This window comes from Leptomonas pyrrhocoris (genome assembly GCF_001293395.1).
Source record: "Leptomonas pyrrhocoris isolate H10 chromosome Unknown, whole genome shotgun sequence".
NCBI lineage: Eukaryota > Euglenozoa > Kinetoplastea > Trypanosomatida > Trypanosomatidae > Leptomonas > Leptomonas pyrrhocoris.
Window position 1 is genome coordinate 1,464,453 of NW_015438361.1, and position 27,101 is coordinate 1,491,553.

General features: G+C 55.2%; 10 protein-coding genes across 16 annotated transcripts; all 10 read left to right on the plus strand.

Moving 5' to 3' along the window:
* Window positions 1–375: 375 nt before the first annotated feature.
* On the plus strand, window positions 376–8,394 carry ABB37_03610 (putative mitochondrial phosphatidylinositol 3-kinase (tor2), putative (TOR2); the record flags this gene model as incomplete). The annotated part of the gene is made up of 1 exon (XM_015801011.1): window positions 376–8,394. The coding sequence occupies exon 1, from the start codon at window positions 1,078–1,080 to the stop codon at window positions 8,392–8,394; it is 7,317 nt and encodes a 2,438-aa protein (XP_015661018.1). The 5' UTR covers window positions 376–1,077.
* A 911-nt stretch (window positions 8,395–9,305) lies between these two features.
* On the plus strand, window positions 9,306–9,820 carry ABB37_03611 (hypothetical protein; the record flags this gene model as incomplete). 3 transcript variants are annotated; one of them, XM_015801012.1, is made up of 1 exon in its annotated part: window positions 9,306–9,820. In XM_015801012.1, the coding sequence occupies exon 1, from the start codon at window positions 9,494–9,496 to the stop codon at window positions 9,818–9,820; it is 327 nt and encodes a 108-aa protein (XP_015661019.1). In that variant the 5' UTR covers window positions 9,306–9,493. The 3 variants fall into 3 exon arrangements, with proteins under 3 accessions (XP_015661019.1, XP_015661020.1, XP_015661021.1); XM_015801013.1 differs by having other exon boundaries at window positions 9,310–9,820; XM_015801014.1 differs by having other exon boundaries at window positions 9,343–9,820.
* Window positions 9,821–10,262: 442 nt separating this feature from the next.
* ABB37_03612 (cell differentiation protein-like protein) lies at window positions 10,263–11,487 on the plus strand (the record flags this gene model as incomplete). Of its 2 annotated transcripts, none has more annotated exons than XM_015801015.1 (1): window positions 10,263–11,487. In XM_015801015.1, exon 1 carries the CDS (start codon window positions 10,456–10,458, stop codon window positions 11,485–11,487), a length of 1,032 nt encoding a protein of 343 aa, XP_015661022.1. In that variant the 5' UTR covers window positions 10,263–10,455. The 2 variants fall into 2 exon arrangements, with proteins under 2 accessions (XP_015661022.1, XP_015661023.1); XM_015801016.1 differs by having other exon boundaries at window positions 10,298–11,487.
* An 861-nt stretch (window positions 11,488–12,348) lies between these two features.
* On the plus strand, window positions 12,349–13,643 carry ABB37_03613 (RNA-binding protein-like protein; the record flags this gene model as incomplete). Its single annotated transcript, XM_015801017.1, has 1 exon — window positions 12,349–13,643. Exon 1 carries the CDS (start codon window positions 12,471–12,473, stop codon window positions 13,641–13,643), a length of 1,173 nt encoding a protein of 390 aa, XP_015661024.1. The 5' UTR covers window positions 12,349–12,470.
* A 1,376-nt stretch (window positions 13,644–15,019) lies between these two features.
* Window positions 15,020–15,401, plus strand: ABB37_03614 (hypothetical protein; the record flags this gene model as incomplete). Its single annotated transcript, XM_015801018.1, has 1 exon — window positions 15,020–15,401. The coding sequence occupies exon 1, from the start codon at window positions 15,042–15,044 to the stop codon at window positions 15,399–15,401; it is 360 nt and encodes a 119-aa protein (XP_015661025.1). The 5' UTR covers window positions 15,020–15,041.
* Window positions 15,402–15,700: 299 nt separating this feature from the next.
* Window positions 15,701–16,875, plus strand: ABB37_03615 (hypothetical protein; the record flags this gene model as incomplete). Its single annotated transcript, XM_015801019.1, has 1 exon — window positions 15,701–16,875. Exon 1 carries the CDS (start codon window positions 15,898–15,900, stop codon window positions 16,873–16,875), a length of 978 nt encoding a protein of 325 aa, XP_015661026.1. The 5' UTR covers window positions 15,701–15,897.
* A 351-nt stretch (window positions 16,876–17,226) lies between these two features.
* ABB37_03616 (hypothetical protein) lies at window positions 17,227–18,339 on the plus strand (the record flags this gene model as incomplete). 2 transcript variants are annotated; one of them, XM_015801020.1, is made up of 1 exon in its annotated part: window positions 17,227–18,339. In XM_015801020.1, the coding sequence occupies exon 1, from the start codon at window positions 17,272–17,274 to the stop codon at window positions 18,337–18,339; it is 1,068 nt and encodes a 355-aa protein (XP_015661027.1). In that variant the 5' UTR covers window positions 17,227–17,271. The 2 variants fall into 2 exon arrangements, with proteins under 2 accessions (XP_015661027.1, XP_015661028.1); XM_015801021.1 differs by having other exon boundaries at window positions 17,235–18,339.
* Window positions 18,340–18,716: 377 nt separating this feature from the next.
* Window positions 18,717–19,817, plus strand: ABB37_03617 (hypothetical protein; the record flags this gene model as incomplete). 2 transcript variants are annotated; one of them, XM_015801022.1, is made up of 1 exon in its annotated part: window positions 18,717–19,817. In XM_015801022.1, exon 1 carries the CDS (start codon window positions 18,975–18,977, stop codon window positions 19,815–19,817), a length of 843 nt encoding a protein of 280 aa, XP_015661029.1. In that variant the 5' UTR covers window positions 18,717–18,974. The 2 variants fall into 2 exon arrangements, with proteins under 2 accessions (XP_015661029.1, XP_015661030.1); XM_015801023.1 differs by having other exon boundaries at window positions 18,860–19,817.
* Window positions 19,818–20,550: 733 nt separating this feature from the next.
* ABB37_03618 (hypothetical protein) lies at window positions 20,551–22,307 on the plus strand (the record flags this gene model as incomplete). 2 transcript variants are annotated; one of them, XM_015801024.1, is made up of 1 exon in its annotated part: window positions 20,551–22,307. In XM_015801024.1, the coding sequence occupies exon 1, from the start codon at window positions 20,631–20,633 to the stop codon at window positions 22,305–22,307; it is 1,677 nt and encodes a 558-aa protein (XP_015661031.1). In that variant the 5' UTR covers window positions 20,551–20,630. The 2 variants fall into 2 exon arrangements, with proteins under 2 accessions (XP_015661031.1, XP_015661032.1); XM_015801025.1 differs by having other exon boundaries at window positions 20,610–22,307.
* A 288-nt stretch (window positions 22,308–22,595) lies between these two features.
* ABB37_03619 (hypothetical protein) lies at window positions 22,596–25,228 on the plus strand (the record flags this gene model as incomplete). The annotated part of the gene is made up of 1 exon (XM_015801026.1): window positions 22,596–25,228. The coding sequence occupies exon 1, from the start codon at window positions 22,826–22,828 to the stop codon at window positions 25,226–25,228; it is 2,403 nt and encodes an 800-aa protein (XP_015661033.1). The 5' UTR covers window positions 22,596–22,825.
* Between the last annotated feature and the right edge of the window lie 1,873 nt (window positions 25,229–27,101).

A 27,101-nucleotide genomic window follows, 5' to 3' on the forward strand; every position in this document is an offset into this window, starting at 1 on the left:
TTGCTATTGGTGTGGTTTCGGGGTTGTAGGTACGTTGTCAACGCCATCTATTTGATCCTTTGAATGGAGAACATGAGAACTTCTATATTGATTGATTGTCACACCGGACCTCCCAAAGATGTTATCGTTGGTGGCGTTTTTCTTGCTCTCCGGCACCAGATGCCTGAAAAGGACACTGAGTCGCGAAGACACGTCATTGAATGCACAAAAGGAGGTTGTATTCGTCCTTCTTCTGCTGGGCATCCAGCTATAATATCGTTTAACGGATGGCGCTCACGGATCAAACGCGTCGTATTTACTCAAACGCACTTGTCCTCTCCCTTCCTCTTGTTTTTTGCTGTTCACGTTTTCTTCCCCCTCGTCACTGTGCAACCAAGTCTTTCTCCGTCTGGGACATCGTGTGCTTGTCTCCAGCAATTGAGCAAACAAGGAAGGTGAGCTGCGACGCCGGGCATTATAATTCAAGTTACTGATACATCACACATTTCATCTCTACATCTGTTTCTTCTACTTGCGTTTGCTTGCTTTTTCACTTCTTTTTCGGCTTGTCGGGCCGTATGGGCGGAGAGGCTGAAGACGATTTGCTGCGACTCTTCACCTGGGGCGTCTTTGCGAGTAACGTGTTGCGTCGCAAAACCAAAAACGCTCTTCTTTTTCCCACTTTATTTGGCAGAGAGGAATAGTCGTGTTTGGGAGTACCTTCTGCGTCACGCAAATCTGTTTCTTTTCTCGTTGTCTGTTCGTGGTTCGGGCAGGGAATTTGGACAGCGCTGTTTTGTTTGCCACTGTTGACACCTGTGTGTGTTACGCAAACTGTTTCTCCTCCCGTTTCCCAGCGGCTCTCTCACGAAAACGTGGGGTCTCTTGAACGCGCGCTTCGTAGTGTGCACAGCGTTTTTCGTGGAAACTCAATAGGACAACTCCGCACAGCTCTCCGTTTTTCTTCCGCTTGTTGCCTCTTTCAGTAGACTGGGCTGATTGATTGTCATCGGTCACAACTGGCTTATTTTTTGCTTGTTTGTTTGTCTCCCTCCCTCCTCGGTTCTGAGCATCTCGAGTATTATTATTATTTTATTAATGACTTCTGTTGATCCGGAGCGGCTCGCAGCGTCCATCCGGGCCCTTGCGAGCAGTCATGATGAACGCATCGCCTTTGTGACGGAGGGAGTGAAACAGACAAAAGAGCTGCAGGGCAACAACGTGCAGGAGTACGAGACTGTGGTGTCTTCGCTGCTCGTGTGCTTGGAAAGCTTCGACGTGGTCCATGGAACTTCACTCGATGTTCTGTGTGAGCTGACGGTGCTCGATATCCTCCTCAGCCTAGACCTGTCGGCCATTCAGCTTTCGCAGTGCAACAGCTACCTGCGCCTCTGTCTCATCGCGGTGAGCGACATCCGTGTCGCCGTCGCCGCCACAAAGACCTTTGCGGAAACGCTGAGCTACAGCATGACAACCGACTTTGTTCGCGCACAAATCGGAGAGGCGCTGGAATGGGTTGGCCTCTTCGACAGCAAAGATCAGCCGCGGCGCATCTGCGGCATTTTAGTGCTGACGGAGGTGACGCTGCGAATTCCTATGATCGTTCTCCCTCGCCTGTCAGAGGTGTTCGACAAGATGTGGAGCTGCCTGACGGTGCGCGACGAGGAGGTGCGCTCGCGCGCGCTTGGGCTCTTCACGCTCTGCTCGAAACTGCTGGTGAATCGACCGGCCTCGGTGCGCGCAGAGACGTGCGACGCGATTATGCTCCGCCTGAAAAGCTATCTCTCGTCCAAGTCGAAGGAGAAGCGAATTGCTGGGCTGCTGGCTTTCGAGCCGTTTGTGATCCACTCCATTGGCGTGAGCACCCTCCGCTACGAAGACCTATCCATTCTTCTCGTGCCGTACATCGTGGGTGGAGGTGCGAATGTCAACGCAGACACGCGGGAGCTGCTCTTTCGTTGCCTCGTCGTTTTGTGCCGCTTCAACACGCCGCTGTTTGTCACAAATCAGCTCAAGGACTCCGTTCGCTTTGCCATTGACTCCATCAATCGAAATATTCAGCGCAACGCTGCCTTTGAGATGCTGTCGGAGATCACTCCCATTGTGGGCAAGTCGGAGTTTGACCCATTCGTGGTGGACACGTGCAACGCCATCATACACGTCTTCGAACAATCCACCGCGCCGTGTTGGAAGGCGCTGCAGTGCTTCTCCATCGTCTGTAGGGAGTGCAAACCGGCTAACATGGAGAGGTACGTGGACACCTGCATCGAGAACGTGTTTATATGGGGCCTCTCCGCGGAGCTGATTGAGTGCATGCGGGCCATCATCGCCGCCTCCAGCTTGCAGTACCGCGCCAAGTTGGAGGAGTCGTTGCTCGACATGATTTCCGTCACGCTCTGCGGCCTGCCCTTTCGACAGCAGATGGACGCGCCGCGTGCCAGAGAGGACGTGACGGATGCTGGTCCGTCCGAGTACCAGACCTCCGTCGCCCTCAACGCCCTCGTGCAATTCGGCTTCTCTAATTCGGAACTGATGGGTGATTTTTTGCGCGTTTCGGTGCTTCCTTTTGTCGACAACGCGAGCGCCGCCGTGCGCAACGCCGCCATCTACACCATTGTAAAGCTGCTCATCCCTTCTGGCGACAAGGGCGACCTCAGCATCGCACGCCGCATGTGCGTCAACACCGTCATCACGCGCATGTTGGTCGTCGGCCTCTCAGACCCGAACCCCGTCGTGCGTCAGACGATTCTTAGCGCTTTCACTGAGGACTTCTATCCCTACCTCAGCGAACAGCAGTACCTTTTTCGATTTTACTCTGCCCTCGGAGACGAGGCCATTAACTGCCGCGTGGCAGCCACCGAGCAGCTCTGTCAGATGATCCGCTACGACCCCTCTCATATACTGCCCGCCCTACGTGAAGAAATGGTGGTCATTTTGCACTTTATCGCGTCAACGTTCAACATGGACACCGTGCAGAACGGCTTTCGTCTGCTGGCCGCCATCGCAACGCGTGCGCCGCAGCTCGTGGTGAACTTCACGGAGGGCATCTGCGAGGCGTTACTCCCGTACTTCACCACCCTCTCCGTTCGCTCCAACACGTTGCTGTCCTTCCTGCATTGCTGCACCGCCGTCGCGGCTGCGCTGCGCAAGTTTAGCGACCACCCGCTGTCCTTCAAGCGCGAAATCGGCCTGGTGTGCGAGATGGTGGACAACCTTCCAGCGGATCGGCCCTATCACGGTATTCGGTTGTCGTGCCTGCGCTTCCTGTCGGCCACCCTCACGCCGCTCATCGAGGGTTCCTCGCCGTACGCGCTCTACCCGCAACTCTTCGAGCAGCTCTGCACCATCCTGCGCAACACCGATGAGAGCACTGAAATCCGCATGGAGGCGCTGCGTTGCATCGGCGTTATCGGCGCGCTCGACTCGCACGTCTTCCACTCCTTTCACCTCGACGACGACGAGAAGATGACGGGGACGTGCACGGAGATCGTGGACAGAGTCTCCCACGTGAAGTGCTGCCACATTGTGCTGAAGGCCATCGTTGCGCTGCTCGACCCGGAGAACAAGCGCTCCACCGGCTCGCGGGAAGGTCTGCTGCGCACCGGCATGCAGACACTGCTCAACATCTGCGAGCGTGTGCCATGTTCGAAAAGGGAGATTGGCTTGGTCGTCAGTCCGCTGGCCCGAGTGATGCGTCAGCTGCCTGGTGGACGCCTTTTTGCGACGGTCCTCTACGAATTCTGCAACATCATTCACTTCGCCGGCGCGTGTGTACTGAATGACATCAACGAGATCTACCGTCTCTTTGATAGCGTGTGGGAGTTCCAGGTGAGCTACCGCTTTTTGGCTGTCCGCATGCTATCGTTCGTCGCCAACTTCGAGGCTTCGGGCAACCTGCACTACGGACAGCAGCACTCGCGCATCCTGCCGCAGCTCTTCGACACCCTCAACCGCGCCGACCTCCGAGTGGATTTGAAGTACGCCGTACTCGAGTACATCGTGCGGCACGTCGAGTCGCTGCAACCGTGCTCCGAGGCAGCGGTGGACAACCTGCTCGGCGCCATTCAAAACCCGTCGAACCCGCTCGACTACGTGACCCATTGTGTGGTGGCTCTGAAGGAGATCTGTCTGAAGCTATACGTGGACGAACTCGTGGGTGCCATCGTGCGGTGCTTGCTGGCCTGCCTATCGAACGATTTATCGCGCAAGACGCGGGGGCGGGACAACGCGGCGCTGTTCAACAACATTATGGGCGTCTTCTGTGTCCTCATTGAGGAGATGCAGGGCAACTTTATGAAGCACTCCACCTACATTATCCAGGCGCTGAAGAACTACCGCATCACCAACACGGAGTTTGGCATTATGAACAACCGTGTGGCGTCCGGCCTGCGTTGTGCGCGCAGCGCGGCGTTGATTCAGCAGCAGAGCGCCGAGGTGGCGGCGCTGCTGAAGAGCTGCGAGTCGGTGGTCATGAAGAGCATGTCGCGCGTGGGCGAGGTATGGAGCTACGCGAGCCTCAGCGAGGAAAACGCCGACGAGGTGGTCGTCGAGGAACGGGCGATGCCGATCAACGAGCAGCGTCTCATCGGCCCCATGAAGGTGATGCCGCTCACCAAGGAGGAGTGGATCAAATGGTCGGACCAGTTCGCCATCACCGTTCTGCAGGAGTCGCCGTTTCAAGTCTTCCGCTGCACCTCCGTCCCCATCGGCATCAACGCGGTGCCCCTTGTAGAGAAATCGAGCCAGTTTGTCCAGGACACCCTTCTCATCGCATTCCGCTCCATGTGGAACTACGCAAGCTCTGCATTGCAGACGGCCATCATTGACTTCTTTCGACAGACGCTCCGGCAGGCGATGGTGTCGGCCACGGTGCCAGCGGAATTCTTGACGACGCTGCTCGGCATCGTGGAGTACATGGACCACGTCGGCGAGGCACTCTTCATGTCGTACAACGACCTCTCCGAGTGTGCATGGAATCGCGGGATGCTGGCCAAGGCGCTCTTCTGGCGAGAGACGGCATACCGCGACGACCCGGTCGGCACGGTGGAGTCGCTCATCTCCCTCTACAGCGAGCTGCACATGGTCGACTCCTCCGTCGGCATTTTGAACATGGCCAGCGAGGAGCAGCGTCGGGGGCTGCTGCAAACCAGCCTTGTAAAGCTGGCGCGCTACACGGAAGCTCTGCAGCTGACGCAGCAGGAGCTGGAGCGGGACAACGCGACGTCGGAAGTGAGTAGCTCGGAGAGCTTCTCAAAGAATTACGACTTCAAAAACAACCACCGCGCGTGGTCGCGCATGCTGCACTACGCCACCGGCAGCGATCTCAGCGCGTCGTTGTCCAAGACGGAGGAGAACGTCTGGGACCGCCGCGCCGAAGCGAATGCGCGGCTGATGCTCTGCTTGAGCGAATTGGGCGAGTACGACAAGGTGCTCGAGCAGTGGGGCACCATCCTGAAGAACCACGAGCATCGTGAGGCAGACGCGGACGAATCGCATGTGCTGTACTTCGTCTCGCAGTACGCCGCCGACGCCTCTATTCGGCTGCAGTCGTGGGACACTCTTGTGCACGTCATGGAGTGGCTGCCGCCCAACATGGTGCTGTACCACGTCTCCAAGGCGTCACTGGAGATCGTCCGCGGTGAGTACGACGCCGCCGTGGTGAGTGTGACGGAGGGGCGCAAGATGCTGCTGGAGGATTTGACGAGCCTGCTGCACGAGTCGTACACACGCGCCTACGAGGGTTTGGTGGTGGCGCAGCAGCTGACGGAGGTGGAGGAGGTCATCGTCGCCAAGCAGACGGAGAAGGCGCTCTCGTCGACCGCGCACATCCCCCACCTGTGCCATCTGTGGGAGCAACGTATTCGCATGATGAACGCCACCGTGCCGACGTGGAAGCAGATGCTGGGTATCCGCGGTCTTCTGATTGCCCCACAGGACGACGTCAAGACGCGCATCCAATTCACGAAGCTCTGTCGGCAGGAGAACGCGCGCCAGCTGGAGCGGTTCACGCTGGATGAGCTGCTGGGCTACTCGAACCCGACGTTGGAGCAGCTTCTGAGCCGCAACGCAAACCCACGCGTGGTGGCGCAGTACATCTCGTACCTGTCCGACACGACCGCTTTTGGCCCCGACAGCCCTTACGGCACCGAGAGCGACGTCATCCGAAAGATGATCGACGTGCACACCAAGGCAGAGAACTCGGGGGTGCTCGCCCGCGCCTACACCCGACTCGGCTCCAAGGTGGAACTGGCGGAGAGCGTTCTGTGCTTCAAGGCCGCGACGCTCTACGATCCGCAGTGGTTTCTGGCGTGGCGGAAGTGGGGTGAGGTCAACGCGGAGCTGCTGCAAGGTGGGGCGGTGGAAGATGTGTGTCGCAACGCTGTCGAGGGCTTCATCCGAAGCATCCAGCTCGGCACCTCCGACTCGACGCTGATCCAGGATGTGCTGAAGCTGCTGACGCTCTGGTCCAACCACTGCGACAACGAGCGCGACCTCAAGATACTGCGTGAGCACGTCCTTCACGTACCGTCGCGGGTGTGGCACCTGGTCGTACCGCAACTCATCGCCCGTCTCGACACCGGCTCCAACGACAGCTGCCACCTCGTCTCCGAAGTTCTGACCAACGTGGGCTACGACTACCCGCACACGCTGGTGTACCCGCTCAACCTGTGCACCATGTCCGACTCGGAGCGGCGGAAAAGGTACTCGACAGAGGTGCTGAGCAAGCTGCAGGAACGCTACCCCGTGACGGTGCTGCAAGGGCGGTTGATGATCGACGAGCTGGTGCGCATCTCCGCCCTTATCTACGAGCAATGGTACGACAAGCTCGAAGCCGCCGCAACCGCCTTCTTTGGTCGGCGGAGCCGTGAGGATATGGTGCGGACACTACTGCCCATCCACGAGACGCTGACGCGAGTTCCTGAGACGGTGGTAGAGTCGGAGTTTCTGTCTAAGTTCAGCAAGCGACTGACCGAGGCTCGCGAGTGGTTGCGCTCCTACTCGGCCTCGCGCAACATCGGCGACATCCAGTCCGCGTGGAAGCTGTACCATAGCGTCTACTGCGACATCGATGACCAAATTAAATCCAGTGACACGTTGCAGATGCAGTTCTGCAGTCCGAAGCTGTTTGAGGCACGCAACCTTTCCATTGGCATCCCCGACGCTCGGCCGACGAACCAGGAGTCCGTCGCGAAGGTCGGGCGCTTTCAGAAAGACCTGATTGTCATTGCTAGCAAGCAGCGGCCTAAGCGCATCGGCATTGTGACGGCGGAAGGCAGGTCGCAGAAGTTCTTGCTGAAGGGGCGCGAGGACTTGCGCCTCGACGAGCGTGTGATGCAGCTCTTTTCGCTGGTGAACATTCTCATGCAATCGGACTCGCGTACGAGCAAGGCCTTGGGGTTTCAGATCCAGCGCTACTCCGTGACGCCGCTGAAGGAAAACGTTGGCATCATTGGCTGGGTCGACCGCTGCGACACCCTGCACGAGGTGGTGAAGCGCTACCGCGAGCGCAAGACTATCCCTGTAGAGCTTGAAATGCGGATGCTGGAGCAGATCATTTCCTTCGACAACTCCAAGGCTTACGACTACCTGACGATCATGTCGAAGGTCGAGGTGATGGAGTTCCTCGCCGACCACACGTCTGGGCAGGACATCCGCAAAGCTATGTGGAACAACTCCCTCAATTGTGAGGTGTGGCTGGAGCGGCGCCACATGTACACCACCTCCCTGGCCAATATGAGTATCGTCGGCTACATTCTCGGCCTCGGTGATCGTCACCCGAACAACATCATGCTGCAGCGGACCTCCGGTCTGGTCGTCCACATCGACTTTGGTGACTGCTTCGAGGTGGCCATGACGCGCGATAAGTTCCCGGAGAAAGTGCCATTTCGCCTTACGCGGATGCTGCGCAGTGCGCTGGATGTGTCGGGCGTCGATGGTGCGTACCGCGCGTGTGCCGAGACGGCGATGTGCGTGTTGCGCGAGGGCAGCCACAGCGTACTCGCGTTGCTCGAGGCTTTCATTCAAGACCCGCTGATCTCGTGGCGCCTCATTAATCGTCCCGGACAGGAGCCGGAGTCGTCGAACGATCACAAGACCATCGAGGAACAGGTGAACATCGCGAACATGCGTAACGCTACATCGACGGTGAACGTCGATTCCATCAGCGTCTCCATCGATCGGCGCAACACCGGCTCCTTCAGCGTTGCGAAGCATATCTTTGGTGAAGAGGTGGATGTAGTTCACCAAGGTGTGTTCATCTTCAACCGGCTGCGCTCCAAGCTGAAGGGTCAGGATTTTATCAGCGCTGAAACGGAACTGTTAGACCCACGAACACAGGTGGGCCAGCTCATTGAAGAGGCCACAGATGTAACGAACGTGGCGCAGTCGTGGTCTGGTTGGTACCCCTTCTGGTGATTACGGCAGGGCGTAAGTCTTTTAAACGTGTGTATTTGTGTGTGTGAGAGCGAATGACTGTGTGTTTTGTCTGCGCCCCAATCAACAAGAGCCCTCTCAAAACATAGTGTGCCTCCGCTTTTCTGTTGGCGTCGATGTTGCTGGTGTTCCCTCTACCGCGCTATAAATAAATCGGCGATAACTTTGTTCCTCTGTGAGGTTTCGTGTATCCGTGCGCTCGCATTTCGTTTTTCTCCTTTTTTCTCTTTTCCTTCATACATCGTTGATCATTTGTGGGTCACAACATCTTTTCCATTATTTTGATGTGTTGTGGTCGTTTGCTGTGGTGCGTGTTCTGTGCGAATTCGCTTGATTAATATTTCTCGCCCAACGCTGGTGGACAACTGGCGTGGCGCGTAGTTTGCAATATCGACGGAGACGTTTCGTGTGTGGGTTTGTGTGGTTTTGGCGTCGGTGTCATCATTATTGTTTTCTCTCCCAGTGTATTCCTCCTTTGTTCCTTGCCTCCCCTCTCATTGTTTTTGGTCGCTTCCTTTAGATCTTTGCAGTGTGAACAAGACGGCATGACATTAGTGTGGACAAGGTCGGAGCGCTGCAATTTGTGAATGGTGCACCGCTCGCGTGTTCGAAAGGGAGTGCACACTTGCAACTAACCGTTGTCATATCGGCACCTCCTCCAGCCCAGCTGCGTCTTCTATGAGCTCAGTACCTCTTTTCATTGATCAACCTCGTCTTATTTTGGCAAAGGATAGCTCAGGTTTGCTTGTGTAAACGGCAACGAGGCCCTTCTGCCACGCGTGCCGAAGTGGCAAGACGTGTTGTGCGGCAGCAGCTGTTCTGTTTCTTTCTTCTCCCCAACCTCCTCTCTCGTGCTTCATCTCTTTCTTCTTCACCTCTCCACTTCTCTGACAAGCGAGAACACGACGTAAACACGACCCCGGATAACCAAGAGTACTCTCTGGGTTTGTTTCTTTCGCCGCCCTCGAGAGCACTTGTGCAGCTACCCTTCGTACTCCAACTTTTGTGGTCGTTGCCTTCTGCTTCGATAGCGATATAGCGACCACTCTGATAACATACACATATATTCTTAGACTGTAATATGGCGGCCTTAGGGTCTGATGTACAGACCACCAGCGTGGAGCTCGTCTCCGTGATTGAAAAGATGCGCGAGCGGAAGGCGTTGCTTGACGAGCACATTTCCGCCGAGGAGGCAGAGCGCGAGCATCTTGTCAGTGAACTGCGTGTCATGCAGGCGAAGCTGACGGCACTGGATGACAGCCTCGCACGGAAGCGCGCTGTGCGAACGGACCTAGACCGCACAATTGCGGAAACGTTCTCCGCATTCAAGAGCATATTAGATGCCTCCAAGAAGTTGCTGTCGACGGCAAGGGAGGAGTCCTCCGCGCTGCGAGCGCAGATTGACTGACGGTCACACCTGTATCAACAACAATAAAAAAACGTACAAACTCAACGGTAGAGACCCGTAAAAGTGATTTAAAAAAAGGCGGTATTTTGAATTCGCCTGATTGCTACCCAGTGGTGCGCATTCATGCTGCTCATAGAGTCTTTCGCTTTCCTTCAACTACTCTTTGGCCTATCCCCCTGCGTGGCGCCTTGGACGTCTTTTGCATGATTGGGTGCGCTTGTGTGTGTTTGTGTGCTCACCTCTCAAGGTAGCGCATCGTCACCCTACAGCAAAAAAGACCCTTCATTTGTTGGCGTTATTACGCACTGCTGCTCAAGCAGCTCTCCTTGTAAGCCGCGTATGAGCGGCTGTGCGTGGTGCTCGCTTCAATGATTCAACTATCCGCTGCCCTTCTCCCTCGGCCCTCTCTTCGATGTTCTTCGTGTGACCCATCTGTCCGCTCAGCATTTTTTTTGCGTTTTTTGTTTCTGGTATTGCAGCACGCGGAATATAAAGGTAAGAGTTACCAAGTACACTCGAGGTCAACCACAAGAACGTCAGATTCCGTCGCACGAGCATTCCATTGTACCTCTGCCTCTTCCTCGCGCTCTGCCCTCTTTATTGGGTCACAACACACAGCCGTTTTGCCCTCGCAAATGAATCAAGACTACGGCGCTGCGATGGCGCAGAAGCAGTGGTACGGCAGGCCAACAGACTACCCACAGCAACCGCCTCCGCCGCCGCAGCAGTCCCAACCGCCTCAGCAACCGCAACAACCGCAGCTTCCACCGCAGGTCTCCCGGCAGGATCCCAGCCAGTATCCCGACGTGGTTCGGGAGATGCTGATGCAGATTCAGAACTTGTACCGCCCAGAAACGCGTGAAAAGGCCATTCTCACCTTGTCGAAGAAGCGTGAGAAGTTTAACCTGCTCGGCCCGACGCTGTGGTACAGCGTGGGTGTGATGGCGATCTTTCTGCAGGAGATCGTGTCCATGTACCCGCTACTCAACGCCCCCTCATCCGCCCCGGTGAAGCCGATCATTAACCGGGTGAGTAGTGTGTTGACGCTACTGCAAGTCATCGCGCAGCACGACGCGTCACGCCGGCCCTTCATGGAGTCCAACATCTGCCTCTTTCTGTACCCGTTTCTGCGCGCCACCCCGGCGGAGCGCTCTGAGGTTCTGCTGCTCACCTCGTTAGGCGTCATCGGCGCGCTGGTCAAGGCCGATGACCCCGCCATCATTTCGTACCTCCTCAACACGGAGATCTTCCCCATTTGCCTGAAGATTATGGAGCAGGCGATCGAAATATCCAAGATCATCTCCACCTTTATCATCCAGAAGCTGCTTATGTCGGAGCAGGGGCTCAGCTACGCCTGCCAGAACCCCAACCGCTTTACTGCCGTCGCGGATGTGCTGCACAAGATGGTGGCCGAGAAAGGGCCTCAGGGCGAGCACGTGTGCGGCGCCCGTCTGTTGAAGCACATCATCCGCTGTTATCTCCGCCTCTCCGAGAATGAGCGCGCTCGCGAGGCGCTGCCGAAGATTCTGCCGGAGGAGCTGCGCAGCACCACCTTTCAGGAATACCTGGACGAAGACCCGAACATGCGGAAGTGGCTTCTCCAGCTGCTTGTCAACACCGGCGACGAAGGAGCCCGCCGTCTCGCTGACGCGGCGAAGAGCGCATAAAGGGACACACGCGCAGGCAAACTGTTCAAGCCTGCTGTACGTTGAAACTGCGTTGCTCACAGCGGAGTGCGTTTGACCAGAGGAAGAAGAGGGGAGACCGCATTTCTGGTCGGGCTCAGAAGGTGAAAGAAGAGCTTTTGTGTGTTTCAATGAGCGAAGCACAAGACTGGTTGGGGTCTAATAATTATTAAGGGTCGGAAGTGCGGTGTGTGTCATGTGGTGGTGTTTTTTTTTTTGCTGCAGTTGGCGTCTTTATTCTTCTTTTTATCTACTTTTGGCTTATCTTGTTTAGATTGGTGAACGAATGCGCAGATAATTAGCAGAGTCCCTTGATAGGGGAAACCTGCGGAGCTTGTTTGGGCAAGCATTGCGAACACCCTCAACTCCGAGGCGTTGCAGCTGTGCGAGTCTACGCACAGGGAAGAGAAATTCCTGGTCTCGCTGGAATGCGGCACCATTAGAAGAGAGATAACCCTTTCTGCTTTTCTTCATTCTAAACTGTACCCGCTCTGTTCTTTCTGTGTGTGTGTGCGTGTGCATTTGTGTTTATGTGCCGCTTTCGCAGTGGCAGCCTAAACGGCAACAGAAGCAGCCCTTCTTCCCGGATCGGCAGCTTTGCATTTCACCACAACACAAACAGAGCGCGGCGCCGCCTTAATTGAAAGGGTAGGCATCACAGGTGAAGCGGTTTGTGGACTTCGTTCCTTTATGTTTTTCTTTTCCAGTTGACATTCAACCATCTCGTCCCCCCCCCCCTTTGAGTGTGTGTTCCGCAAAATACTTGGTCTACTTTTCGCGCATTTGCGTTATACTTGCATTTTTTCTGGGGTTCACATACCCTATCGCATCGTCTCGTCATGCAGCCGAGATTCACTAGTCTGTATTAGCCGCCGTATTTAACTTCTTTCTTACGTAGATCTTCTGTTTCCAGGCACTTCACAACCTCCCAATAGTTAATCAACTCACAACTTAGAGGGGTCGGGATGCAGTCAAACGGCGCGGAAACGGTGGGTTATAAGCCGTCGCTGACGGTGGATGTCAGCGGAAACGACGCGGCGCGCGAAGACCCCCCGAACTACGCGATCGCGAGTGTACAGAAAGCGGTGACGCCGCACGTGTCCACAAACATTTTTGTGGCCGGCATTCCGTCCTCTTGGGACGACGAGGCGCTGCGCGATCGGTTCAAGGAGTTCGGCGAGATTGTCTCCACAAAAGTAGTCAAGAACCGGCACTTCGGCTTCGTAATGTTTAGGAAGGCCGACTCAGCCCATGCAGCGATTAATGCGACACACCTGTCACAGCCGGCGCCAAATTCCACGACGGTGTTGCACGTTTCCATCGCCATGCACGACGAAGGCCTCGACGATCAGCCGAACGATCGTCTTTTTATTCGAGGGCTTCCGCAGTGGGCCACCAAGGAGCATCTCCGCCAGATGTTCTCGTCCTTTGGCACCATCACGGAGTGTGCGGTGTTAATGAACCCGCTGGGGCAGTGCAAAGGCTCTGGCTTTGTGCAGTTCGCCTCACAGCCGGAGGCGACGGCCGCCATTAAAGCACGGGACTCAATTAGCATGGACGACTGGCCGCATCAACTGGAGGTGAAGTACTCCGAGTCGACGGAGGTGCGTCAGATGCGGCAGGAGCGCAACCGCAACCGCCAGCGACACTGGATCCCCTCCCCGCAGTACCGCAGCGGCAACACCCCTAGCTCTCTCGCCTCCCCGTACCTCGGCTTCTCGCCCCCGATGTCGGTCATCCCGTCCCCGCAAGGAGTGCCCATGATGAACACAACGCCTTTTCCGATCGTATATCCCCAAACGCCGCCGGCCACAGGTGCTCCAACCCAAATTGTGTACCCCCAGCCGATCTTTCAGACGTTGCCGCCGTTTTACTCTGCGCCTACCGTGCCTCTGCCGCCGCCGCTGCCGCTGCCGCAGAAGGGTGACCTCCACTTTAGCGGCCCACCGCTGACGGAGGACCTGTTACGACTGCTACTGCAATCGTACGGTGAGGTTGAGGCCATCAAAAAACTCGACAACGACGGTGGTATTGCGGTGCGCCTGCGAGACCTCACGAAGCATTCGCTGGTGGTGCAGCAGCTGAACGGGTCGCTCTTTTCCACAGGTCAGATGCTCGCGGTGGGTATCTACGCATGAGAGCTGCCAGCGGTGAAAGATGCGTAGGCACGGCCTTTGCGTGGCGTTCTTTGTGTGGTGTTTTTGGTTCTGAAATGGTGGGAGCGTGTGTTGTGGCCAGCCTTATCGCAACGTAGCGTACGATTGCGCATGTGTATGCTGGTGTGTGTTGTTACTATTCTTTTTCCTATTCTGTTGAGTGTGTGTGCCTGGTGGGGAGCGTGGGCTGGTGCGTGTGCGTATCGGTGCCTGTCAAGACTCGTGTCTTTCTGTGGCGGCGTGCGAAGGGGTAGAGAATTGTGTTCCAACCGTGTCGGGTGCAATCCGCTGAGAGAAGGAGCAGGAGAAAGGCAGGCAAAGCGTTTATCTCGGTTTTATTTACTTTTCTTTTCAACCTTCTTTTTTGCCGAAGATTTCTGGACTAAGATATAAGACCTTTTTTTTTTTAAAGTGCGGCAAAGGAGTAAGATCATCAGAAGAACTGCTGCAGCGGGTAACATCGACGTTGCACTTTGCTACGATCAGACGCGTACTGTGCTTGGGACCGAGGTGCGCATTTGCGCTTGTCGTTGTGGCCGTTGTTGCTTTCCAACTTCACTCTTCTGGCGGCTCCATCGCCGTCTGACGTTTTATTCAACTTTTTCCTTTCGTTTTCTTCTTCCCCTTTGGTATTGTCGTTGACGGTGTTTTCGTTCCGTCTTTTCTTTTCCTGGTCTTCTTGATGGAGTTGAGTGCAAGGCAGCGGTGAGCCGTTGTGCGCCTCCCACTACGCTGACGCCGCCGGCGTTGTCGGTGTTGTCGGTGCTGATTAGCTGAATGAGACAACGGGGTCAAGCGTCGTTCCTCTTTTCCCCGCAAGACGGTAGTTTTGTTGTTATAGTGGGAGATTTGGGTAACTCTAAAAACTATTTCAGGTTTTTTGCTTTGAAACATGCGACAAGTGCTATAAAAAAAGATCAAAATGAAGCGGGGCTCCGCGGCATCCGCCTCACGATGCACTCTTGTCTGTCCATCATTGCTGGCGCGTGTCACACGACTAGCACTTTTGCCGGTCAACGCTCGTGTCTTCTGTCGTGCTTTGGTGTAAAGGTCCCTGCACGCTGTGCGGATTGAGCAAGAGCGCGTCCTTTTTTTTTCTCTGCGTGCCGCAAATCTGGATAAACGGCTGGGTCCTCCTTCATTGTGCCCCAGACAATTGACTGAGAGAACAGCCTCCATCGCCCACAGCGTTCCATACGAGATGACTCAGAATTGCTTGCGTGTACATGCTCCCATGAAGGGAGGAAGAGAAACGCACGCCTGTCCACCTTTCTCTTTTTCTCTCCCTATTATTAATTCTCTGTGGGGGGCACTCATCACACATTAAATGCATCTTTGCTTCATGTATGCACGTCCTCTATGCAAAGTGGGTCGCTGCTCATGGCCAAAAGCGTGCTGAGTTACTCCGAGGACGAGGCCGGCCTGGGGCCTATCTGGGGCCGGCTCATTTTTCTCAGCTGCATGACGACTGGCGCCTTCTACGTCATGTTTGGTCTCTTCGCGTGTCGCCGCCTCATCGCAAAGGATACGCGGTGGGTGTTTATTGCGTTTCTCTACTTCGCCATGGGTGTTTTTCACGCCTTCTTCACCCTCGCACTTCTCTGCTTTGCTATTGCCTGTGTCTTCAAGACGTTTGGTAAGCCCATGCTCAACGGTGAGATGATTCTCTACAGCGGCATTATGACAGTCATCACGTTGTATTTCGCATGTGGCCGGAAAGCCATCTTGTACTCTCTCTAATGCTGTACTCCGCTTCGACCTCGAATCAGCAAATGTACCACTGGGAAAAATGCAGATTTTTGTAGCGCACTCTTTCGTTAGTTTCGTTGGGGCAACGGAAGATGCGCAGCTGCCCGTCAAACACGAAATCATCACCGGCGTCGCTATCTACCAAAAGGAACGGAAAGCGGGAACGCAATGGAGCTTTCTTCTCTTGCGGTGCTTTTGTCGCAGGTGCGGTGATAGCACAGCCTGCTCGGCGTTCATCCCTCCTTTCTTTTTCTTTCTTCTCTGGCCACCCCTTTCTCTCTCTAAAAATCAGTCCCATAAAAAACAGCGCGCGGATGATTGACACTTGCACACATTTCCTTTTCCTTATTCTTCCCTTTACGGCTCCAGCTTGTCAGCCATCTAAGCAACATTATATTTTTAGCATCGCTAAACCCCAAAAAGGGCAGTATATATATATCCTGCAAATATCACTCTTTAGCACTTTTCTCCTTTGTAAGTATTCGCAATGTCTTTTAATATCACCGCGCATCAACTTGTGGAGACGGAAAATAGCATTCACTTCTGCGCGTGTTCACCGGATGCCAAGCAGGTCGCCTGCGCTCTCGACAACGGCTCCATTTGCATCTTAAACACCATTACTTTCGATATTTTAGCACGTGGGGCGCCGGGCAAAGACTTCGCTGGCCTACCGGCGACCTGTGTTCGTTGGGCACCAGATCCGAGCCTTGTGGAGTATCAGCTTGTGAGCAGCAGCTGTACCGGCGGGGTCATGCTGTGGAACCTTGACCCCGCCGACGAGTCTCTGACGCGTGGTACCAGTGCGAACGAAGAGGGGAATGAAGTGATGACGGTCGACGTCTCACCGAGTGGCAAATTCGTTATTTCGGCCGGCAGCGACCGCGTGGTGCGGCTGTACGACGCAGCGCTACAGCTTCTGTCAAAGTTGGTCGACGGTGTCAACGCGGACGGCACGCGGAGACCGACGCACGTCAACCGCGTCTTCTCTGTGCGTTTTCTTACGGATGCCGTCGCCGTCAGCGCGGGTTGGGAGAGTCCGTTGCAGGTGTGGGACTTACGCAGCGGCTTCTCCAACAGACAAATTGTCGGCGTGCAGGGCAGCTCCGACTGTTTGGAGCCTGTCACCGGCACGCAACTCGTCATCGTGGCGTCGCCCAAGATGGCAAGCACACTGCAGCTGATCGACAGTGTCACAGGACGGGTGCTGAAAGACGGTTCCACGAAGGCGTGTGCCCAGCTGCAAGCCGAGGAGCGCGTTGTAGTGTGCCGCTATTGCGAAGAGAAAGGTATCCTATGGTGTCTCACTGTCTCACCACCTTCCCTGATCGTGTTGACGCTGGCATCCGGTCACGTATTCGCGCGAGCCCCTTTGCCAGCGCAGCCGCTGAATATGAGTCAGCACGGCAATGACGTCCTTGTAGCATGTAAGGACGGTCTTCTACTACAGGTGTCACTTTCGATGTAAAGCGTGCCAAGTGGCACGATGATTCGTTATAGCCGTTTACCTCCGAAGGTTTTTTCGTTTTCTAAATTCTTCTTTTCTGCCGATGTGCAACGACGTTCAATGTACTTTCTCTTCACCAGCGTGCATTCGCACCCCTCAATGAGCAAACGAATATGTACTAATTCCTACTACGCTGCTTAGCAGCGCGCATTTGATGCCACCGGTTTTCGATTGTTATTTTTTCTTGGGGAGGGTGGAGTCATCGATGCAGGTACCTTGCTGCCTTCTGCCGTCGGATAGATAAGGCGACCATTCGATGCATTCAAGTCCTTTTCTTATGTATGCCTCTTCTCTTCGTTTTTCTTGGTGAACAGCAACTCAGTGCTCCTCATTGCTCTCCATGCCTTTTGGCACGAAATGAGCACTGCGTACCTCGACGAGCTGCTGCGCAAAAATGCGCGACTCATCCGCAAAGTATACACTCGTGCGTCCTTCGTCGAATACGAGCTGGATCGTCTGCGCGGGCTACGTGTAGGGCTCGCGCTGGCCGATGCACCGAGTCGAAAGAGGAGAAGAAGTTCGGAGCAGGTTCTCCATTCAACCTCGCCTTGCGAGCCGCAGAATCAAACGGCAGAGCTCAGCCCCGCATTCGTCGTGGCACTGAAGGCGGAAGTGCAGAAGCACAGGGGTAGAGGAGCTTCCTTTCGTCTCCACAACAAAGCCGATTGGGAAGATGTTGCTGCGGCTCTCCACGACGCAGGCCACCACTCCTGGACGCCCTACGAACTTCTGACTGCTTTTAAAAAACTAGGGTCCGCGAGTCGCGTTCTTACGACTGCAGAAATTCAAACACTGTGCCAGCTGGTCCGAGAAAAAGGCTATGACTGGCCTGCCATATGCAACGGACTTTGGCAACGCTTCGGCCACGAGCTTCAGCCTTTTGATGTGGCCCAACAGTACCGCTCGTGTATGCGATGCGCCTTCGTTCAAGCCCGTCTTACCTCCTCGCAACTGGCGGCGCTACTCGACGGTGACTCGGTAAGTGCGCAACACCGCGATTACGACCAACTGTCGGTGGAAGCGAATCGTTTTGTCGCCAACAAATCGCTGCAGGTGGACCCACGATGTGTTCAGAAAGAGATGGATGCCCTCGCCTTTGCGCGCTACGTTCCTGATCGCTATCGTCTCTTTTGGAAAGTGGCGAACCTGCTCTATCGCCTGCCGCTGCCGTATCCGTGCCGGCTCGACACCTTCCACCACAAAATGCCGTTGTGCTATCAGCAGCTCTCTGTGGAAGACCTGTCGCGGTGCCTCGAATGCACCGTTGAGGAATTGAGAAAGAAAGTGGTCGATCACTTACTGAGCTTGAGTCGCTCACCCGACACCCTCAATTTTGAGGAGTGCTCCAAGAGGCTCTTTGGCAACTCGACCGCCGCCAGGGTCATCTATCAAATAGCGGAAGAGCTTCATGAGCGGGGGTCATGACGGCCTTGCTGCGGTTGTTGCTATCTCTCTACACAGTGTATTCGAGCTGTGCCCCTTCGGTGGTGAAACGGACGTTACACAGTGATCGGCGAAGCCGATGTGGATCTGCTCGGGTGTTGTACGTGCCCAACAATCAAGCAAATAGAACCTAGTCAAAAGGGAAAAATAGCGTTCATGCATTCCTGTCGAATCTCTTTTGTTTTTTGGAGTAGCTGATGAAGTGCAGCTTACCATTCCTTCTGTGATGAACCCATCGTTGCATTGGTATGTGTTCGTTGAGCTGCGCCTCTAATGTCGCATATTCGGATCTATTTCTTTTCAGGAAAGATTATCCATCTCTGATCTATTCATGTACCTTCTTTTTGGCTTCTCCTGGTAGATATATATCTGAGCTTCTTGTAATTATCCTTTGCCATCTTGTAGGTGCTCACTACACACGAACTTCTCAAACCCTCTGCTGTTGTTGTTGTTTTTCTTTGCGGTGGTGGTGTTTGTTCTTGCTCGTTGACGGCATTCCCAAAGCTCTTCTACACGCACGTCACCGATACGCCCACACGGTCACCCGCAACTGCAGTGAGACAAACCGGTTCTCTTTCTTTCTTCGTGACTGCTGCACCGAATATCACTCGACAAAAATGCTGGAGGAAGTCTCTGATGAGCAACGGCGGCGCGAGGAGGCCGAAATTCTCGCCCGCGATCGCAAGCGCCAGCAGGAAAAAGAGGAACACGAGCGCCGTCTCGCGGAGGAGAAGGCGGAGGAGGACCGCAAGCAGCAGGAGGCAGCGGCGGCGCGCCTCGAGGAGGAACGGCGGCGCAAGAGGCAGGAGGAAGAGTGGAAGCGACTCGGGTCCGATGCAATTCAGGACCTGCCGCCGGTGCCACCGCCGGTTAAGGAGGAGGGGACCCTGGACATGTGGTACCTCGACGATGAGACCTCGAAGCCAACGCTCACGATGGCGAGCCTTAAGCCCGGCAAAAAGGTAGGGGCGCCAGTGCCGACCATGAAGATGTTGCGGGAGCTGGGTGTTGTGCTGTTTCGCGTGAGCATGAACGACTTTTCAATTGTGAAGCAGATCCTCAAGGAGCGCGACTACAAACACACCGACGAAATCAAAGTCTCGCAAACCGCAAAAGACGACAGCTATCTCGAACGCTGGTTTCAGGAGCACTACATGGAGGATGAGCACATTCGTGTGGTGATGGACGGGTCGTACTTCGTGGACGTGCGCTCGAAGCAGGATCAGTGGATTCGCCTGCACCCGAAAGCTGGGGACCTGATAGTCCTGCCGGCGGGTATGTACCACCGCGCTACCTTGGACGAGGACGACTACGTGGCGCTGTTCCGCTGCTTTCAAGATGCGCCGCGCTTTGTTCCGATTAATCGCTCTGACAGTCGTGCGGACTCGAACCGCGTACGGCTGACGTACCTGATGAACTTGAAGAAGGGCGACGTGGCAACTCAGAATGGTTTCCTGTAAAATAAAACTGCGACTGTCGAGCCTCTCTTTGTCGGTTGACGTCCCCCTCTCCCCTCCCCCTTCGGCGTGCCTGCGTGTGTCTCTGCAATACTTCGGATCGCACGAAAGCCCTTGCGTCGCAGCGATCGAAAAGGTAAACCTATCACTTCTGTCACGACTGCTCAACAGCACCGCGTCGTAACCGTTATGCAATCCCTCTCTCTGTGCAGGTAGGGATCTTGTTTCTTTCCTTTTTTCCCAAGTAGTTTTCAGCTGCCATCGAACACCTACGATGTATAGAACTGCGTGAAGACGTGTTTCGTCGCAGTGCTGTGTTTGTTGAGATATACATGTTTTATAAAATGAGAGCGCTTGAATGAAAATTTGTTTAGCGTCGTCAAGATCTCAAAAAAAGAAGGAAACATACTCCGAAGGAATAACGATGGGTAAACCTTAAAGTGTGACAGTTGACTCTTTCTTTTCAACTGAGCCTTATCGGCAGGCATCAATACGATGTGCTCTCGAACGCGCAGACACACACTCTCTCTCTCTTTGGGATGTTTCCAAGCAGAAGTGTATGCTCCGTATCACGACGAGCATCCTATTCGTGCTGTTGTTACTATTGTTTGTTTGTGTTCGGTATCAGCGGCTCTTGGCTGCCGAAACGCTCTGCAGCGGCGCGTCGTTATGTTTTCTACCTTATCGCGAACATGTGTCTCTCAACCCGCTTCCATCTTCTGTTTCTTTCCCAAACAGCTTTTGTGATGTTGAGTCGATTCTCGCCTCTCTCTCTCTCCCTCCCTCTCATGGTGAAGGTCACCCTTCTTTATTGGAATGTTTACGCATGCTGACTGTGACGATGTAAGCAGCATTTCTGCTGCTGACCTCGCACAACGCCTTGTTGAGCATTCTTCGCGGCGAAGGTCAGCGCACCCGAGCGCCACGCACGGTGCGGTGGTACGTGAAGCACTGCCAGGGCGTGTGAAGGCGCTTATTTGGGACACGAAGACATCCGGTGGTGCTGCCCCTCGCAGCGCCCTGTTGCGCGGCGACGTTGTGAGGGTAGACGCGGAGGACACCGGTGCCGTCTTGTTGTCCTTGTCGCTCTCCACGGACGTCAAGTTTCGCTTTGCGCAAGCGCGGCAGAGACGGCTGCTGGCTGTCCTCTCCGCGAGGTCTGCCTCCTCGTCGCTTCACCTGAGTGCCGTGGACGCGGCACACTTTTACTGGATGGACGAGTGCGCGCCAAGCGTCTTTCACAGCGGATACGAAGGCGCCTTTGTTTTACAGAAACGCCTTCTGCGCTGGGCACTACGCGCGTTCGCACAAAATCCATTGCTAAAGAACATTCCCATGCAGAGCATTGAGATGGCGTTTCCCGCCCTGCTTGCCTACGCGCCGCGTGAACGCGAGGAAGTGGTCAAGCAAGCCGCTGAGATGCTTGGTCGGGGCACCATGATTTGGTACGGGGGAACCCTAATTAAACAATTCCACGACAGTTCCTCTCTCCTCCTTTTTCCGCTGCTGTCACCGCGGGAGGAGCGCTGCGCAGCTGCCTTGCTGTTTGCGCTCGCAAACACACACCAGATAATGCCAAATCAACTCGTTGAGGCTTCTCATGCCGCCCGATATCTGGTGGAGACGTACGGGACTGGACACGTTGCACTGTCATCCGGACTCACGCAATCACTCCTAACGGTGGCGTCGGCGCTGACGACGCTTTATCCCAACACGGTGACGACAGGGAAGACGATGCAGGACGTTTGCGCGGGGTGCCTCTCACTCCTGGTGCAGGCCAGCGCGGAGAACGTGGCGTCGTTCATCTCCAGCGGCGAAGCAAATCCGCCACCGAAAGTGAGGGGGCTACTGTCGCAGATGCGGGACTTGGTGCGGCAGACGATGTGCCGAAGCGAACGCCTGCTCCTCCGAAACGAAAGCGCCGGGAACGCTCAAAAAGAGGCGGAAGAGGACGTCAATGCTTTCTTCGCCGACACCGCCGTCCTCAAAGTTCACCGCAGCACGCTCCGCTCTCTTCTTGCTGCGGGGGTGGACACGCAGCTCCCCATGTCAGCGGCGACGTCCAGCGAGTGCGCGTCGCGCCTGCGTCTTCTGGAATGGGGGCCGAAGTGGTGGACGTCGGACACGGCAACGCGGCACGCAAAGGCAGAGGCAGGAGAGACAGAACTGAAGATTGACGCCAAGACGGCGGCGGCGGCCATGCGTGAGTCGGTGGCGGGAGACCACGCCTTGCTGGCTGTCATCCAGCGTACACGAAAGCGTCGCCGCAGCGACGGTGTGTGGCTGGCCTCCCAAGCGGTCCAGACAGCATTGGAAGAGGCGGGCATTCGCCTGAAGCGCCGTACGTTTCTGCAGCTGATGGACACGCTGGCGTTGCGCGACGGTCATAAAAACAGCGTCGATGCGGCAACGCAGTTCCTGCAGCAGCAGCACGTAGACGCGCTACTTATCCACCGCTTTACAGCATCGTTCACCGCGATGCAGGACAAGTAATAATATCTTGTTGCGTCACGACAGCTAGCCCAAATACATCCTGTTTGTTTTTGTTGATTTGTCTTCCTTGGTGAAAGAAGCCTTGCGAGTCGCCTTGATAAAACGGCTACTCAATTGGTCGTTGATGCCTACATCAGGTGCGACTTCTACCGTAATAAGGCTACGGACACATAAATTCTTTTCGCTGTGTGTGTATGTGTGCGACTGTCCTTCTCTCGTGCTTCACAGAACTTCTCTCCACCTGCTCTTAGTCCTCCGCGTCTCTTTCCTTTCTTGTCGCTTGTGTGAAGTTTGAATCAAAAGGTTAAACGTATACACTTATATATAAAGTTCCTCTCCTCCTTCTCATTTTTAAACGAACTCGTTGATCACCCACGCGATCATTATTATTATTATTTCTCTCTTTCAGTGCTGTCATTTGCCGGAGTTGGTGCCGTGATTTGTGTTCGCTCTAACGCTTCTATACATTCTCAAAATAGTTCTCTCCACCTCAATTAAAGTTCTTCTTTCTTTTAAACATGAACTCAACCGCAAACGACATCGCAGAGTCGCGGCGACCGAAGAAGCTGACGGTCAGCGAGCCCTACTACCCTCCCGAGGCGCGCAGCGTGGACTACGACGTGAACGACGCCGACACTAGTGCGATGGAAGACATGCCGACGCACGCCGAGCCACTGAAGCAGGCGCAAAACCTTCTGTCAACGGACAAGATAAATCAGTCGTCACCAAAGTCCGCCATGCAGAACTTCCTGCAAACGGTCCCACATCTCTTCACTCTGACCCCGGAGCAGATCTCCAGCCTTGATGTGATGATTCGCGAATACAGCGAAATGGACATCATCATCGAGGAAGGATCGTACCTGGAGCACATTTACGTCCTGGCCTCTGGCACGGTGGAGGTGATGAACTCGAAGAAGGGTCTGAAACGCGCATTTGGGCACCGCCGCATCGGCAGCATGGCGGCGCCGAGCGTGTTCGGCATCGACGACGCCATTTTGGAAAAACCGGCAGAGTTCACCTACCACGCCAGCTCCAACACGACGCTTTTTCTCATTCCCCGCAAGCAGTTCGCCGACCTTTTCGCGCGTTCCGCCATCTTCGCCAACAACGTCTCCAGCCAAATTCTACGGACGCTGCCCTCCTTCTCCGTCTTTCAGGAGTTCTGTCGCTCTATCTTTGGCATCTCCTCCTCGTCCGCCGCGGACGCGCAGTCGAACAAGAACGGCTATCGGATCTCTTTGCCGACGCTTATTGGTCTTTTCCGGTCCAGTGGCACCCTCTTTCACAAGCTCGTCAACACGAACGAGATCGACTACGAGGCGCTGCGCTACGCCGTTCGCCGACTCCCCACCAATATCACCATGACGTACATCATCATCTTGACGCTGGGCATCCCCGACTACCTGTCGGACGAATTCCTCGCCGACGCGGCGAACACGGAGAACGGAGCAGCGCCCTTGACTATCGCCGTCGACACGGGAAAGCGGCGGCGCTGCGCGTGGACCTTCGGTGGTGGGGGGCAGACCCTGGTGTTGATGCGGGACGGCTTCACGGACACGGTCGACTTCGTGTCCAACTTGTGCATCTTCTGCATCGAGGCGAAGAAGCTGCGCTCCCGCCTGCAGCAGCTCGTGTCTCCATCGGCGGCGGAGGTGGTCCGCAATGCCATTGCCCCAAGCGAAAACAATTTCCAGAACCAGGCGCGCGCCGACGAAGTCTTTGCCTCGCTCCAGTTCTCCGAGGAGGAGATGCAGGGGCTACGCAGTGTGTGGGGGGATGAAACGCTGCAACAGCTGTACAACATTGGCGTGCACCGGGAAGAGTACGTCGTGCATGTGGAGAGCGTGAGCAGCAAGATGTTCAGTGAAGACCCGTTTGCGAATTGGGCTCTCACCATTCTCCGCCACATGAAGCGCCGCATGAACACCGCTGAGTCGCAGTCTCTCCCGGAGGACGTTATGATTGACATCCTCTTTTCGCCGAACCGGACGCTGAAGAACCTATTTTGCTCCATGTCAGCCGACCTCAAGACACTGATCGAGAACATATCGGAAGAGACGGGATTCGGCAAAGGCGAGCGCACCGGCAACTGGAAGAACGCGGACGACCGGTACTACTACCTGCTGACTGGCCTGCTCGAGCGCGACAGCACCATCCGCAGCGCCTATCGGTCGCGACTCGAGTCGAACGGCTTCACGCTGATGGAGGACGGGCACCCGTCTGCCCTCATCGTCGACCTCATCGACATCAGTAGCATCTCGCCGGAGGAGACCGACCCGGGGCTCCGCGCGTGCGCCGCCAACGCGGCGAAGCAGAGTCGGGAAGGCAAGCGGCACTTCATCATCAACGTCGACAAGACGTTTGGTGCCCAAATCGAGTCTATTTTCCGCTCTCTCATCCTCACGTTTGGCAATCGCATCCGCAGTGTCAACCTCAGCGGGAAGGCGGCCGGCATTTGCGGCCATCGCGGTGACGTCATCTTTCCCGAAAAGCTCCTCTTCTCCAAGCAAACTTTCGGCGAAGACTCCACGGATGAGATTCGGCTCTGCAACCGGCAGGGCCTGGAAAAGGCCGACATTGTGCCGTTTCTGGACAAGTCATCCTCCGCTGCCATTCACACCGGTACGCTGATCACGTTGCCGGGTTTCATGCTGCAGAGCCAGCCAGTGTTGAAGTTTTACAAGACAGTGCACGGCTGCACGGCGGTCGACCTGCAGAGCAGTTACGTTGCCAGACAGCTGGAGGAATGCCGCCGAACGGGAGTCTTGAGCACAACGATTCCGAGCCGCTATCTCTTCTACTGCGATGACATGCCGATGGGCAACGAGAACGGCTCCGTTCTCAAGTCGCAGAAGCGCGAGATCATCTCCACCATCTACGCCACTGCCCGGGCACTCCTGTGCAAAATCCTCCAGTCTTAGTCTCTCTGTCGAGTGCCTGACGGCGTGTGAGGTTTTTTCCGTGATGTGTTTGTGTGTGTGCGCCGAAATGGAAGAAGCGTCCTGTTCCCTACTACTACTTTCTCGTGCCACTTTCCCAGGCGTTCTTCCAGAGCAAGTGTATGTTGTTGTTGTTTTTCTTCGTTGTGGGGAGCCATTTTGTCAAAGCGAAGCTGAACATTGCAGCGCGGCCACAACTCTTCTGTTCTGTTCGCATTTAAAAGCATTCATAAGCTTTTGGGCTTCTCCCCTTCCACCTGTCCGACCGTTTATCTTTTCTTGGATTTGTGCGTGCCACGTAAAAACTATATGATTCGGAAGCAATCAAACAACAACCAACCAAATGTCCGTTTTTTGTGCGTATGCTCGATGGACGCTTTGTGACCCCAGATCCGCCCAGCGAGGAGAAAAAGCAGCGGACAACGAGGCTGCCACACTTTTGTGTCGATTCGCATGCCCAGTTTTGCTCTTGGCTAGACGAGCCGAAGAATAGCAACCACGCCTTTGTTTTTCGCAACGCTCCTCTCGCTCCTCTTCCTCCCATGCCCCCGGCCCTCGTCTTTTCGTCCTGGCCGCGGGCTTTGGGATTCGCCCGCGCGCGGCCCCGGCCCCTGGGCGGCCAGGCCAGCCCCCCAGCCCCAACCCCAGGCGCCGCCCACACCCCGTCGGACCCGCGCCACCAAATGACAACCCCAAGCCGCCCCTCGCGGTACGCATCTCAGAACGCTCTCTGTTCGACTGAAGTGAAACCACACCTCTTACCCTGATGCTGAGTGAGTTCAGTGTAACTCAAAAGGAGTTGAAAGATCTCACTAAACTATGGTTTTGCAGTTTGCTTGAGCACCTCAACGTGGGCGGCTGCCACCGACTCACCGACCTCAGCCCGATCAAAAGATTACAGCGACTTTCTTGGATCGACATATCCGACACCTCTGTGGCCGACCCGTTTACAACGTTTTCTCAGATGTCACAGCTGACGGAAGTACAGATGATCGGGCGCAACGTCCGAGGTGACTGCCGTGAACTGAAAGGCGCAGCTAAGCTGAAGACTCTGGAGGGAGCTCGAACAGCACTCACAGGGCTTGAGAGAACCGCCACTTCTTCTTTGCGAGAGAAAGCCAACGTAGGCCGCTACACGCGTGTGAGAAATCTCTTTCCTTTCACAGCATTCCATCATAACTACGTCGGGACATCGTTCACGTCCATTGCAGACGTCGGACCTCTCCACTCCTTCGACGCACCGGAGTAGGCTTATATGTGCTGCTGCAACGAACTCAACGACGTTATTCCATGGGCTGACTTTCAAAAGGGCGCGCCAGCTAGGCGTTCTCGATCTGCACGAGAACACCGCGCGAACCATCACAATGAGGACGACGAGTCGTGCAATGTTGCAGAAGTTCAACCTCTGTGGGTGCAAGAAATGAGTAGCATCTCCGTTCTGCAATCCGCTTGGGAAACCGAGACCCTCAATCTGATGGATGCACATGTGGCCGTCCCTACCCTGCTCTTCGTTGGCAGCCAACCTTAGATTGTTGTTCCTTCAGAGTTAAAAACGAGACGGCTTATCCATTCGAAAGGAGACCTCACGTATTGTCTTTTGGTTTTGTTTGTGTCTGTGTTGCTACGTGTCAGTCATCAAAGTTGCTTTCGATTCAACACTTTCCATCACGGAAGGTATCGGAGCTTTAGTTGACTACGGTTTTAATAGCCGACTTACACCTGAGTTCAGTGATGCCGTTGACGTTTAAACACCGGGGCCGCCTTTACGTGACGGGTGGTTGTTCGCCTTCACGTCATGCAGAAAAGGTATGCCTTGATTTCTCCTTGCTCTGTTGCGTGCGTTTTTTGCCAGTAC